The 15808-nt window shown below is 35.9% G+C and overlaps 1 protein-coding gene across 10 annotated transcripts in view; it reads right to left on the bottom strand.

The window, feature by feature from the left end:
- The window catches only part of MVB12B (multivesicular body subunit 12B), a 492693-nt gene that overhangs the window by 219655 nt on the left and 257230 nt on the right, over positions 1–15808 (bottom strand). For all 10 annotated transcript variants that reach the window (XM_084996616.1, XM_084996598.1, XM_084996539.1 and 7 more), the window contains one exon: positions 660–701. Coding sequence is in view for 4 of the 10 variants with exons in the window: in XM_084996539.1 (XP_084852665.1) it covers positions 660–701 (42 nt within the window). In the remaining 6 variants the exon portion in view is untranslated. The remainder of the gene's footprint in view (positions 1–659; positions 702–15808) is intronic.

Here is a 15808-nt window from a genome sequence, read left to right as displayed (position 1 = left end):
CTTAGCATTTTCAAAAAATAAAGCATTTTTCCAGCCCACAAAGGAAGTGTCAACACCTTTCAAAAAGTAGGAAGTTTAAGCCACATGAGGGCAGAGAATATATTTTGTCACCATTGATCTTCAGTGCCTCGCATGGTAGCTGCTATGACACAGGTATTCAGTAAATACGTATTATTGGAAGGCTATGTTTTCTCACTTAAGTGCAATAAAATCAAAAGTTTATAACAAAAGCTTGAACAAGCAAAAAGCTCAGAGCTTTTGGAAGAAAAGAAATTCTCTTTCAAACAATCTTTAAAGTCAATGTAATATCAATTGCAACTCAATAGGATTTTCATGGAATTTTAGAAGATGATTCTAAAGTTAAAAGGGAAGAGCAAATGTATGTGACTTGACCAGATAAATATTAAACATAATCTGTTTTTTTCTATAAGATTCGTAACTCCGTAAAATGAAAGAAATGAAAGTGGCATGATACTGATATAGGAAAAGATAATTCAATCAATAAATAATAGAACTGAGTAAAGAATTCAGATATATTCTCTCCATTGGTTTATTAACCGAATACGGTACATCAAATACATGAAGAAATTATGTACCACTCAGTAAGTGATATTGAGAAAACTACCTCCCATTCGGAAAAAATAAAATTAGATCCTTACCTCACACTGTCCACAAGGAAGAAGTTCCAATGGATTAAAGCGCTAGAAGCAAAACACAAAACAACTGTGTTAGAAGAAATAAAGGAAACTGTATTATCGACTTTGGGTGTGGTCTGCTTCTTAGATAAAACACAAATCGAAAAGCTATAAATGCAAAGGTTAATACATGTGACACATGATAAGGCAAAATTCTGTGTGACAGATAACACTATTTCTGAAACCTGCTAAATGTGTTAAAAATACTAACAATCTGATTAAGATCAAGGATGAGGATCAAGAATGAATAGAGAATTCTTACGAGTCGATAAGAAAAAAAATGAACAATCTAATAGAAAACGGGCAAAGGATATGAACAGGCAATTCACGGAAGAGGAAGTGCAAATGGGCAGTAATCATATTTAAAAAGATGTTTCACTTCGCCAATAATTGGGGACTAAGAGCAAAGTAAAAGGAAGAGATACTGTTTTCACTCACTGGTTTAGCAAATTTTTTTCAAGTTAGAATATAAGGAATGTTGGCAGGATAGGGGTAATAGATTCATACGTCATGAGAGGCATAGAAAATGTATATGAAGATGTATATAAAATGCCACTCCTGCTTTGAAGGGCTTTGGGGGCAGGACCAAAAAGAACAAATGAACCCCCTATAACATGACAATTCCACATCTTTGCTTCTATCTTGGAGAAACACTGGCACGCACCCCAAGAGGGCTTGCACGTGACTTTGACTGCATCATTCCCTATAGAAGCAAAACCTGGGAATAATCTAAGTGTCCAGCAAACAGAATGTGGTTGAATAAACTCTATTAAATCCATACTATGCATACACCACAGTAATTAAAACGAATCAGTATGATGTATAGATATGGATGGAAAAGATGCTTATAACTCACAGAAAAAAGAAAGATACAGTATAGTATATACAATATGATATTCTATATGTTAAAAAAATCCATAGAAATACAAACTATGTTTTCTCTAAATTGATATGTATGAAAATGCCATTCAATAGGGCAAACTGAGATGATGAGGTTCCCCTTTCTGCTACCACGTAGAATCTTCCCAGAAATCCTATATTAAATATTCCACAACATTTCAAAATACAAACCTATTCTTTCTCCCCCCACACATAACACACAAATATTCATAAATGAAAACACAGGTTGTGAGAAACAGAAATATTATCAAAAGCCAGGGCTGTACAAACTGAAGTTCAGTAGCCCTGAGGTGAGCAGACTAGATATTAAATAGAAAACTAATTTGTAGAATACTTAAAACAATGTGGAATTAGTCAGCTATACTTCAACAAAAAATTAGTTGGGTAGTAATATACAATCCACTTTAGATTACAGAATAAATCTGTTTTAGCTTTCACTTACAATGAAAAAAGAAAAACAGAGTGGAATTAAATTTTTAGATAAGAATAACAGGGACCTTGTGGGAGGGAGTGGTTATCAGATCCCTGAACAGTTTGGGACAAGGGTATAGATACTCACTAACTTCAGATTTCGGTAATTCAAGCATGCATTACAAAACCTGAAGCGTGCCTTCTGAAAGCAGGGAAATCATGTTCAAAACCACTGAGACAAGAAAAGAGGGGAGGGAATAAAGAAAGCTCACCAATCAAACAGAAGACAGAAAATAGGGGAAAAAGGATAAGGAAAAAGTATGGCAAACAGCATGAAATAAGACGGTAGAAATATATGTTAGTATTCTAAGCAAACATAAATGGGAGTTTCTGCCTTGGCACAGTGGGTTAAGGATCTGGCATTGTCTCTAAGACAGCACAGCTTTGATTCCCAGCCCAACACAATGGGTTAAGGATCTGGTGTTACTGCAGCTGTGGTGTAGGTTGCAGCTGCAGCTCAGATGCATTCCCTGGCCCAGGAAGTTCCATATATCAAAGGCAAGGCCAAAAAAGAAAACAAACGAACAAACAAACAAAATAACAAAAAAACCAATATAAACATAAGTGGACTAACCTTAGCATTTAACAGTTATGTCAAAAAAAATTTAATCAAAAAAAATTTTTAAAGCTGGTGTAGCTATATTAAGATCTTTTGTCTTTTTGCCATTTCTTGGGCCACTCCCGTGGCATATGGAGGTTCCCAGGCTAGGGGTTGAATTGGAGCTGCAGCCGCCGGCCTACGCTAGAGCCACAGCAATGTGGGATCCGAGCCACATCTGCAACCTACACCACAGCTCATGGCAACGCCGGATCCTTAACCCACTGAGCAAGGGCAGGGACTGAACCTGCAACCTCATAGTTCCTAGTCGGATTCGTTAACCACTGAGCCACGACGGGAACTCCGTGGCAAAGCAGATTTTGAGGCAAAAGCACTGATAGAGATAAAGAGCGATGTTGCATAATGATAAGAAACAATCAACCAAGAAGATGTAAGTATCCTAAACCTGTGTGCAGCTAAAAACCTCAAAATATACAAAGCAAAATGCTATTGAAACCATAGACATATCCACGATCAAGGAGGGAGATTAGTGTACTCTCTTATTTATATGTTAAGCAGATTGAAAAATAAAATTAGTAAAGATAAAGAAGATTTGAACAACACAGTTAACAACTACGAACTTATAAAGCTGTTTAGAACCCTGCACTCAAATTTTAGAGAATAATCAATCTTTTCAAGAATCTATGAAATAATTATAAAAATAACCAAGTACTAGATCAGAATAGTCTTGGAAACTCCAGTATTATGACACCATATACTCTGATAACAATGAAATAAAAAAGACCCTAAAGTAGATCTTTTGCAAAATTTAATAAAACAGGCAAACTTCTAGCAATAATTTATCAGAAAAAAGAAGTCACAAATAAAGAATGAAAAGAGGGAGAAACTTCAAACATAACGAATCACTGAAAGATACTACAAAGAATTTTACAACAATAAATTTAAAAATTGAAGGATTTCATAGATAAGTTGAATTTATAAAACTGATCCAGGAAGAGAGAATAAACTTGAGCTAATCTTTAATTACTAATAAAATCTTACAATATTTTAGATTCTACCCACAAAAACAAAACAAAATGATGATTCTATAAGCAGGAGTTATCAAAACTTCAAGAAATAGCAAAGCTTAATTCTTTACAACATACTCTAGTGAACAGATAAAGAGAGAAAGCTCCTGGTACATCCCTAATACCAAAACAGACAAATAGGCTCAAAGAATTACAGGCCATAAGACAGTCTTATTTATGGGCATAGATGCAAAAACCCTCAATAAAATAACTGATTAGTGAGTGAAAAACAAGGCAAAACATTATAACACGTAGAGATTACCTGAAATTATTTGAATAGTTTAGCATTTAAAAAATATTAAGGTAATTAGCCCAGTGATATCTTAAAAGAAAAAAAAAAAACTATACTATCATCTCAACAAATGTGGAGAAGAACATGCGATAAAGCTGAATGCTAAGTTAAGAAAAGTTATCTAGAGAACAGAGAAGGGGTATTTATTGGTCAAAGGGTACAAACTTCTAGCTCTAAGATGAGTAAGATCTGGGAATCAAATGTGCAACATGGTGATCAATCATAGTTAAGGATACCATACCGTATACTTGGAAGGAAGCTGCTAAGAGAGTCGATCTTAAATGTTCTCATTATCACCACCGTGACAACAACAGAAATGGTGATTATGGAAAGTGAAGGGTATGTTAAGTAACCTTACCATTAACAACCGTTTTGTAGTACATATATATGCTTCAAATTGTCACATTGTAACCTTAAACTTACACAATGTTAACATGTCAATTTTATTCCAATAAAGCGCCCCCAAAGAAAAGTTACAATAGAACATAGTAATTCCTGCTGAATAGTCAAAAGCATTTCTATTAAATTCAGAAACAACTAAAAAAATAACTGCTATCACCCCTATCAATATGGTGCTAGACACATACAGTTAATGAGAGAAAAAAGGAGTTCCTGCTGTGGCTCAGTAGGTTAAGAACCCGATGAGTATCCATGAGGAGGCAGGTTCGATCCCTGGCCTTGCTCAATGGGTTAAGGATCCGGCATTGCTGTAAGCTATGGCGCAGGTAACAGATGCGGCTCAGGTTGGATCCTGCGTTGCTGTGGCATAGGCCGGTAGCTGCAGCTTTGATTTGACCCCTAGCCTGGTTACTCCCATATGCCACAAGTGTGGCTCTAAAAAAAAAAAAGAAAAAAGAAAAAGAAAAGAAAAAAGACAGAGAGAGAAGACATAACATTAAAAATGAAAGAACTGTCACTATTCCCAGATTTTAAGAATCATTACATACATCTGAAAAAATTCCACGAAAATAGCAACAAATCATCAGAATAACAGCCTGAAAAATACGAATTCCATACATTGAAATTGATTGCATTCCTATAACCAAGAACAAATAGATAGAAGATGTAATCTTTTAAAAAGATGCCATTTGAAATAACAAAATCTTTTTATTTTTTATTTTTTTTGCTTTTTAGGGCTACATTCACGGCATATGGAGGTTCCTAGGCTAGGGATCTAATCGGAGATACAGCTGCTGGCCTGTGCCACAGCCACAGCAACACCAGATCCGAGCCGAGTCTGTGACCTACACCACTGCTCATGACAACACCGGATCCTTAACCCATTGAGCAAGGGATTCGTTGGATTCGTTTCTGCTGCACCAGGACGGGAATTCTCCCAAAATAACAAAATCTGTAAGATGTGCAAGAACATTAAAACATATAAAAATTCATTGAAGGATATAAAAAGCCTAAATAAAGAGATAAGTCATGTTAGTGGATGTGAAAACTCAGCATCATAACGATGAAAATTATTCCTAACTTTATGTATAAATTTGAGGTAATGTCATTCCAAACAAGGAAAGTTTTTCAGGGAACTTGATAAGCTCATTCCAAAATATATACATGGAACCATAAAGGGTCAAGGACAGCTCTTTTCTTTTGTTGTGTGTGTGTCAGCCGATGTATTCAGTGATGGATTCTCCTACTAGATATGCACACTTCTCATGAAGCGGGAATAATTTAAAGAATGTGGCATCAGTGCCATGACAGACAAACAGATCAAAACACAGAAAAGAGAACCTGGAAACTGACCCACACATAGAAAGAACTGGAACAGATGAAGGGCCAAAGGATGGACTGTTTAATAAATGAGGCGATAATAAATGAAAAAGGAGTTTGGAATTAGAATACTGCTGTTTTTCAAGCCCTGATGAAACAATAGATCTAAACACATCAGTGGTTGTTAACATCCACAAAATATGAGGTTAGACGTTATGTACCTACTAATGAAAGTACAAAAACCCGATATGAAATACTCCTGCCAACTGTCAAGCCTGAACCTGATCAAGTCTCTAGACTATTTACAGGAAACACGGGGGGTAGAGAGACGTGGTAAATGATACTATGAAGACGCAATCAGAAACACCCAGAATGTGGGAATCTGTATAGAGCCAAGTCTAGTTTCCTTAATAAATAAATTTTAAGGAGGGGGGAAAAAAGAGGAAGGATATACTCATACATTGAGTAAAGAAACATTCAACTAATGGTAACATTAGGGACTTTATTTGGATCCTGACTCAACTGCAAAGAGAAAACTCTCATGTAATTTGTAGAAATTTGCTAATTGATGTTGAGGAATTACTGAAGTTTTTTTGTTTTTGTTTTTTTTTTTAGACATGATGTTTTATTGAGGTTAAAAAGAGACCTGATCTTTTAAAAATTCATGCTTAAATATTTACAGATGAAATTACATGATGTCTGGCTTTACTTCAAAAGAATTTATAAGAAAGAACACTGAAGGTATGGAAGAAACAAAATCGGCCATGATTAGAATTTTTCTTTTTTTTTTTTTTTTTCCTAGGGCCATACCTGAGTCCTACAGAAGGGGTCAAATCCAGGCTAGGGGTCGAATCAGAGCTGCAGCTGCCAGCCTACGCTACAGCCACAGCCAGGCCAGATTTGAGCTGTGTCTGTGTCTGCGACCTACATCACAGCTCATGGCAACACTGGATCCCCAACCCACTGAGCGGGGCCAGGGCTGGAACCCGCATCCTCATGGCTAGGGTTTGTTTCCACTGAACCACAACAGGAACTCCTGATTAGATTATTTTTGAAACTGAGTGATGAGTACATGAGGTTTATTATCCTAGTCTCTGTATGGTTTTTATGTTTGAAATTTTCTAAAATAAAGAGGAAAAACAATGCCGGGATGACTTGATATTTATATGAGGAAATGATAAAATTAGATCCCTTCCTCATATCATATGAAAAATAAATTCCAGGTGGATTAAAGAGTAATTATAAGTTGCAAAATCTTGAAACTTTAGAAATAAATATGAGAACATGTGTATATGACATTGGGATAGGAAGGATTTCTTAAGCAAGACAGAAAAAGGGCTAACCATGACGAAAATTTCAATTTCAGTGTCTACAAATATTTGTACACAATAAAAGATACCAAAATAAAGTGAAAGACCAACCACTGTCTAGGAGAAACTATTTGCAACAAAATAGTAGTGTCCACAATACATAATGAAGCTTTACAAATCAATGAGGGGAAAATGGGGAAATGGGCAAAGGCTAGGAAACACCAATTCCAAGAGGAAATCCAATTAAGTACATAGATAAGTATGAGAAAAGCTCTGCAATCTCACAGGTAACTGGGAAAATGCAATTAAGGCAACAATGAAATCCATTCCACATCCATCAAGCGGTCAAGATTAAAAATCAGATAATACCTAGTGATGAAGAGGATGCAAGGAAACAAGCACTCTTACCCAGTCCTGCTGGGAGTGTAAACTGGTCCAGTCACATTGGAGATATTTTGATAATGCTGGACCTGGTCGAGTTAAAGGTGCACATACCTTGTGACTCAGCAATTCTGTTTCCAAGTAGCTACCCTAGATAAATTATTTTCCTATGTGTCTAAGAACAGGTGGATAATGTTTGTCATGTACTACATGTAATAGTTTAAAAATGGAAACAAGTTAACTAACTGTACCTTAGAAGGGGAATGGAAAAATATTCATGCAATGAAATACTAGGGGGCAGATAAAATGAATAACCTAGACCTACATGCATCAACATGAATAAATCTCAAAGGCAGGCTTTAGAAAGACAGGAGAGTATGCTACTATTCATATAGACTTAAAATACCCCAAAGAATTCTGTATATTATTTGTGGATATATACTTATGTTGTAAACATATGGGAAAAATGACCACGGACATACTGATAGTGACGCCCTTGGGGGAAGGAGGGTAAGAAAAGAATGGCTAGGACTCCAAAACCGATGATGATAAAATGGATATCCTTTATGTCATTTTCTGCATTTTTTGTGTATTTGAAATATCTCCTAATTAAGATTCTTCTTTTAAAGAAAATGCATTGGTTTGATATCCTCGAAATATTATCCTTGTCACATATTAATTAAAGATGACATGATTTTTTCTATCTGGGAAATTCCAACTAATTAACCGAAAAACACTTAGACCTCTGAAAAAATTAATTGAAAGATCCCAGAACCGAGAAACAGTGGTTACCCCCAGGGGTAGTGCTACTGAAGCACTTTCAGTTTCTAATCTTTTAAATTGTTTGAATACCTTTTTGGCTGTGCCCACGGCAAGGCGAGCCAGGGATCAAACCCATGCCACAGCAGTGACCTGAGCCACAGCAGTGACAACGCTGAGCAACCGGGGAACTCCAAAACTGAATTTTAAATGATGAACATGTATTACTTTTGTATTCGGAAAACAATAATGATATTTCCATTTTGGAAAATGGAGACGTCAAAAAATGAATAAAGCTATTAAGGCGGCAGCTTATAAAATAAATGGCAGCAATAAAAATTTGTAAAGCAATACTGGAATAAAAATACAATTTTAAAAAGCAACACAAATTTTTAGTAACCAAAAAAAATGTGCAGACACATGAAGAGAACTATAAAATTTTACATAAAAGGAGACTTGAATAAATGAAAAATGTTCCAGAATGGGAAGAGCTGATATTGTGCAGATGTTAATTCTCTTCAATGCACACCTGCATACACACCACAGATATGAACCCATTCTAATCATTCTATCTTTACAAACTCACATTATATAACTTAACAATAATTAAGAAGTATATTTCCATATTACTAGATATTTCATAGCAGAAGTTCTTGATCTGAGTTATACAAACTCCTAGGGCATTTAGGGGGTCCTTAAACTCACTGAAACTAAATGCAAATTTTTTGCATGTGTGATTTTTTTCACACATGCACAGCTTTTAAGAGATCGAGAGACCGTGAAGTGGCCCATTCCAAAGAAAGACTAAGAACTACTAGTACTGATCTTTTTTTTCTTTTTTTTTTTTAGGGCTGTACCTAAGGCATATGGAAGTTCCCAGGCTAAGAATCCAAACAGAGTTGCAGCTGCAAGCCTACACCACAGCCAAAGCAACATGGGATCCCAGCTGCATCCATGACCTACACTGCAACCCACTGAGCAAGGCCAGGGATCGAACCCGCATCCTCAAGGATACTAGTCAGATTCTTAACCTGCTAAGACACAATGGGAATTCCCTATTGATCTTTTTTTAAAAAAATAACAAATTTGGTGGTTATAACAGATTTAGTGGTTATAATTCACATACCATAAAATTCACCCATGAAAGTACCTTTAAGTGTATTTACAGGGCTGCGCAACCATTGCCACAAGGAATTTTAGAACATTTCATCACCCCAATAAGAAATCCCGTATCTTTAGTTACCATCTTCCAAACACCCCATCACCCATAGCCCTAAGCAACTTTCCTGGACAGTTAATATAAATAAAATCATATAACATGTGGTCAGTTGCAACTAGCTTCTTTCCCGTGGCATAGAGTTGTCAAGGTTCATCCGTGTTGCAGCATGTATTAGTACGTCCTTCCTTTTTTATGTCTGACAAATATCCCATTACATGGATATTTTCTTTATTCATTTATCAGTTAGTGGACATGTGGGCGGTTTCAATCATTTGGCTCTTATGAATAAAGCTGCTCTGAACATTTATGTACACTTTTATGTGAGCATATTTTTATATGATCAACCAACATCTATTTTCCTTTTCTGTCAACCATTTGTTTATATACATTCTTAATACTTTTTCATTATCAACCCCACAAAGAAAACCTTAATTTATTAATTACTTTGGAAATTATTTTTAGAAATTATTTTAAGGAATAGATGTATTCCTTAGAGTTGCGCTTTGGAGGGACAGAAACCATTGTAATATCTGATATTTCACCCCCCAAGAAAGAATTTTTGCCCTCTTAAAGGCCTATTACACCTATTCAGAATGCAAGCTTTAGAGCCATCCTCCCCTATAGGATTGCTGTTCTTACTCTTTCTGTTTTTTTACGGATGCTTTATACGTTAGAGAACCTGGCTCTGTGATGAATTGCAAATAATTCTCCTCACCCTGTTTGTAGTTTCCCAGGATTTAGATTCTGAGTGCTTTTGCCTTACAGGTTTTTAAAAAAAATGTAGCTGAATTTATGGGTCTTTCTATGGCTTCGGAGTTTTTTTCATACTTAGTAAGGCCTTTGCCATTCCAAGATTCTAAAAACATTATTTTGTGCCTTATGGTTTCAATTTCTATGTTTAAATCTATAATGCATCTGAAACTTATTTTGGTGAAAGGTACAACCTAGGGATCCAACTTTTTTTCCCCAGATGACTATCTAGTTATCTTAGGACATCCTACCGAATGATCAGTCTTTCTCATACTGATTTGAAATGCCACCTCTACTATACACTAAATCACTATACATGTTTGGGTCTAATTCTGAACTTTTAGTCTTCACCACTGACTTCTTTATATATGCAAGTACCATCACTGCATGTTGTATTTACTGTAGCCTCGAAACATGTTTTACTATCTGATGCCCTATTTTCCTCTAATTTCTTTCTTTCTTTCTTTCTTTTTCCTTTGTCTTTTTGCTTTTTCTAGGGCCACCTCCTGCAGCATATGGAGGTTCCGAGGCTAGGGGTCGAATCAGAGCCATAGCTGCTGGCCTGTGCCAGAGCCACGGCAACTCGGGATCCGAGCCATGTGTGCAACCTACACCACAGCTCACGGCAATGCTGGATCCTTAACCCACTGAGCAAGGCTAGGGATCGAACCCGCAACCTCATGGTTCCTAGCCGGATTCGTTAACCACTGCGCCACGACAGGAACTCCTCCTCTAATTTCTTAATATTAAAAAAAAAAATTGGTTTCCTGGAGTTCCCGTTGTGGCGCAGTGGAAACGAATCCAACTAGGAACCATGAGGTTGCAGGTTCGACCCCTGGCTGTGCTCAGTGGGTTAAGGATCCGGCATTGCTGTGAGGTGTGGTGTAGGTCACAGAAACGGCTCAGATCTGGCATTGCTATGGCTGTGGTGTAGGCCGGCGGCTACAGCTCTGATTGGACCCCTAGCCTGGGAACCTCCATATGCTGCAGATGCAGTCCTAAAATGGAAAAAAAAAAGTTTCCTATTTTGGTTTTTCTCTGAACTTTAATATTTTAAATATTTATTTACTTATTTATTTTCTGGCCCCACAGCATGCAGATGTTCCCAGGCTGGGGATCAAACCCCTGCCACAGCAGCAACCTGAGCTGCAGCAGTGACAATACCAGAACCTTAACCTGCTGTGTCACCTGGGAACTCCTTGTCTGAACTTTAAAATCAGCTGGTTTCATTAAATAATACTGTGGGCATTTTGGTGTGATCCCATCACACTGTAAACTAATTTTAAAAGAACTGCCATCTATATTTTATTTGTTTGTTTGTTTTTGTTTTTGTTTTTGTCTTGTTGCCATTTCTTGGGCTGCTGCGGCAGCATACAGAGATTCCCAGGCTAGGGGTCTAATTGGAGCTGTAGCCGCTGGCCTACGCCAGAGCCACAGCAACATGGGATCCGAGCCCCATCTGCAACCTACACCACAGCTCACGGCAACGCTGGATCCTTAATCCACTAAGCAAGGCCAGGGGTCGAACCCGCAACCTCATGGTTCCTAGTCAGATTCGTTAACCACTGCGCCATGACGGGAACTCCAAGAACTGCCATCTATATTTTGAATGGAGGTTCCCAGGCTAGGGGTAGAATCCGAGCTATAGCAGCTGGCCTACACCACGGTCATGCCAACGCCAGATCCAAGCCATGCCAGCAACCTACACCATAGCTCACAGCAATGCTGGATCCTTAACCCACTAAGCAAGGCCAGGGAGTGAACCTGCATCCTCATGGATCCTACTCAGATTCATTTCAACTGAGCCACGACAGAACTCCCCAACTTTCCATTTTTAAAGTTACCATTTGTGATCCTCAGTATTTAAAAATTGTATTCGCATATAAATCACATATTTCTCATGATGTTAAAACACTGAGTATTTTAAGTATGAAGTGTGTGTATGTGTCTATATACACTCTTTCTTAAAATTTTGTACCCAACTACATTACTGAATTGCATTATTTTATAATAGATTTTAAGTTTTTTCAGTTTAGTCTCTTGGGTTTTATAGCTATGCAATCATCTCATCTCATCATCTGCAAATAAAGATAATTTAATATCCCATTTTCTTATTTTCATACCTCTAATATCTTTCTTTAATTACATTCGTTACTTCTTCCAGAACAATGCTAAATAATAGTCCAAAATGATATTGAACATTTTTGTTTTATCCTGACTTTAATGGGAATGCTTTTAGTGTTTTTCCCATTAAGCATAATGCTGGCTTATGGGTTAAATGAGTCTACTTAATACGTTAAAGAAATAACTATCTCTTTCCTATTTTATTAAATGTTTGAAAAATTAAGAGTAGATATTGGATTCTGTCAAATGCCTTTCAGTGTTCATGGAGATGGTCTTAGGATCTTTCTCCTTAGACCTATTAATATGATGAATTATATTAATAGATATTTTCCCAACATTTTATTAGGAAATTTTTCAAACATATACCAAAGTTGAAAGACCCTTACACTGTGAACAAGCATATGTCTACCACTTTCATTCTACCATTAAGCTATTACTATACTTGCTTTCACATAATAGGTAATAGATTTTTAAATACTGATTTTAATAGATTTTAATTAATTCTATTAGATTTTACAATATTGAACCATTCCTGTATTACTATAGTGAACCCTTGGTCATAGTATATTAGTTTTGTCTTGAAGCACACTGCATTTTTTGCGGCTATTTTAATTTGGACCTTTATGTCAATATTCATAGCTGTATGTGATGTAGGATGTGTATGTACCTCTGTGAATCTTTGCTCCACATAAACAATCTGTACAGTTTTTAAAAATTTTTAGGCACTAAAACAGTTTAAATAGCACTGGAATTATCTGTCCCTTAAAACACTGGTAGAATTTCTTTGTAAAACTGTTTGGGATGGGTTATTTTTCAAGAAAGTGAATAAATATTTAACAGTATTTTCTTTTTCCTCCATGGTAATTGGTCTGATTATTAGTTCTTTCTCTTCTGGGGTCAATTTTGATAAATTATTTTTTCCTAATTAAAAGTGTCAATTTCTTCTAGTGTTATTTTTTGCCCAAAGTTGAGCAAAATGTCTTTTATAATACTTATAAGTTTCTACTTGTATTTATTTTCTGCTTGTCATGATTGGGTATTTTTACTTTCTCATTTTTTGATTAGGTCACCAAACCATTGATATATTATTGTTTTTGCCCTAAGAACTAGCATCTGGAGGAGTTCCCGTCATGGTACAGTGGAAATGAATCTGACTAGGAACCATGAGGTTGCAGGTTTGATACCTGGCCTGGCTCAGTGGGTTGAAGATTTGGTGTTGCTGTGAGCTATGGTTGTAGGCTGCAGATGTGGCTCAGATCTGATGTTGCTGTGGCTGTGGCATAGGTCAGCGGCTGTAGCTTCAACTGGACCCCTAGCCTGGGAACCCCCATATGCCTCGAGTGAAGCCCTAAAAAGCAAAACAAACAAACAAAACAAAAAATAAACAAAAAAAAAGAACTAGCATCTGGAGTTAGTAGTGTTACTTTTTCTCTTTTCTGATTCACTAGTATCTTTTTTCTCTTTATATTCCTTCTGACTTTAGACTATGAATTTTCCTCTGACCACTGCTGTATCTCTAACTCATAGGTCTAATACTTAGTATTCTCACTATCGCTATTTTCTGAACACTCTGAAGTTTGAAGTTTCATTTCTTCTTGGCCCAAAAATTTTTTGAAAGTTAAATTTTATACACAGATTTTTTTTTACATTTGAATATTGCTATTAATTTTTAGCTAAACTGCACTGTGACCAGAGAATGCTGTCTCACTATTCCTACCTTGTTTTATCTTTGAATTAATATATGGTTGATTTGGTCAACCCCTAGGACCACTTGAAAGGAATGTGCAGTCACTGGTTTTAATGATCAGTCAGTGTGATTATATTTTAGATTTACCTCATTATGTTTTTAGGTGTTTTATATTACTTTTTATGTAAATGTTGTGAACTTATTAGAGAAGTAAATTAAAGCCTCCTACTACTAATTTGTCTCTCTGTTTCTTCTTGTATCTCCTTTTGCTAAGTGCACAGATATACATAATTGTGTTTTCATTATGAACTTTACCATTTGACATAAACTGCTTACTTCTGTAAATCATCTTTTTTTATGGCTTGGGAATACCACTGAATTGTAATTTATTTAGTTACACTATATTGTCAGGTACTGAGGTTTTCCTAATTTTTTCTTTAATGTGGAAGAATCCTGTTAATCTGAAAAGTGCAAATGGTATTTCATTGCTGTTCTGATTTGCATTTCTCAGCTAGAATTAAGATTTAATATTTTATGGTCATCTGCACTTACCTATTAATGAATTATTAATGTTTATAATAGCTTAAATGAAGACAATCTAGATGTTCAAGAATAGGAAGTAAGATAAATAAAATTTCTGTATATTTAGATAGCGGAATGATAGTAGTTATCATTTATTGTATTTTATATACATTAAATCATCTTATCCCTATAACAGTTCTGTAAGGTCATTATTACCATTTTCAACTGATTCTAAGATTAAATTTTTATATATCAACAAATCTAAAATTAAATGCTTGTGTGTCATAGTTTAATTGGCAGTATTTTTTTTTTCTTTCTTAGTGGCAAAAAACAAAGGTAATCCTTACAATAGTTGGCATTTAAGTTTCAATGAAATATGTCATTTCATCTGTTTCATAGATTATGGTGCTGAATCTCAAGGATGTTAAGTCATTTGCCCAAGGTCAGCCAACTTAAAAATGCCTGGAAGCCTATAGATCAGAATGTTAAAATAGTTTTCTCTGGGTGGAAGGATTATAATTAGCTTTTTTCCCTTTTGCTCATCCATATTGTATGTTTTCTTCAATATGTACATATAACTTTTATAATAACAAAAAGTGGAATAGCTTTTTTAAAAAGAGAAAAAAAATTAAGTCAGATCCCCAGTTCACATGTTCATCAAAATAAATCCCAAATAAAGTAATTAAATATAGAAAATGAGAGAATTCTAGTCAAATTGAGACTGTGGAATCAATGTAGTTTTTCAGCTACCCCAAAACATTTCCAGAAAATCAATATAGAAACCAAAGGGGGAAAAATCCTTAAAGAATCTCTTCAACAAAACTAGGTGATAAAGATTTTCCCTGAACTCCAGTGAATGGGCTGAGAGTCACACAAAGTTCAGGACAGGATGGAGCTGCACATCAGAAGCATCAGGGATGGAAAGTGGACCACTGATGGACATGGAACCCCCAAATCTCTCAAATGTTTGCATACCCAAAAGGAGAATACTCCATTCTAAGTGGGCTCAGGACAAGCAGATCTGAGAATTACTGGGGAAAAAAACAAACAAACCAATAACTGAAATTGTCTTTTCAAAATGCAAGTTATAGGTGAGGACAGAAAAGGTGACACAGAAGGGCAAATTTTATTAGGAGTCTAAGTCCTCAAGGATTTAACAGATATCCAGAAAAGACTCACTTCCAGATGATAAACCCTTATAGAAAACTGCTAGGAATAGAAAACAAATTCAATAAGGAAGGAACACTAGAGGGAAGTGAGGGCAAAGGTACAGATAGCAGGAAGGAAGTAGTTAAAAAGAGCAGATTTTGGAGTTCCCATCATGGCTCAGCAGTTAACAAATCTGAGTAGCAT

The sequence above is a fragment of the Sus scrofa genome, chromosome 1 (genome assembly GCF_054392235.1).
Source record: "Sus scrofa isolate SSC_HxYL_T2T_F1_AM1 chromosome 1, Sscrofa_HxYL_maternal_Yorkshire_Landrace_v2.0, whole genome shotgun sequence".
Classification (NCBI taxonomy): Eukaryota; Metazoa; Chordata; class Mammalia; order Artiodactyla; family Suidae; genus Sus; species Sus scrofa.
The sequence above is the reverse complement of the archived record's forward strand: the minus strand, read 5'-3'. Positions and strand labels throughout refer to the sequence as shown.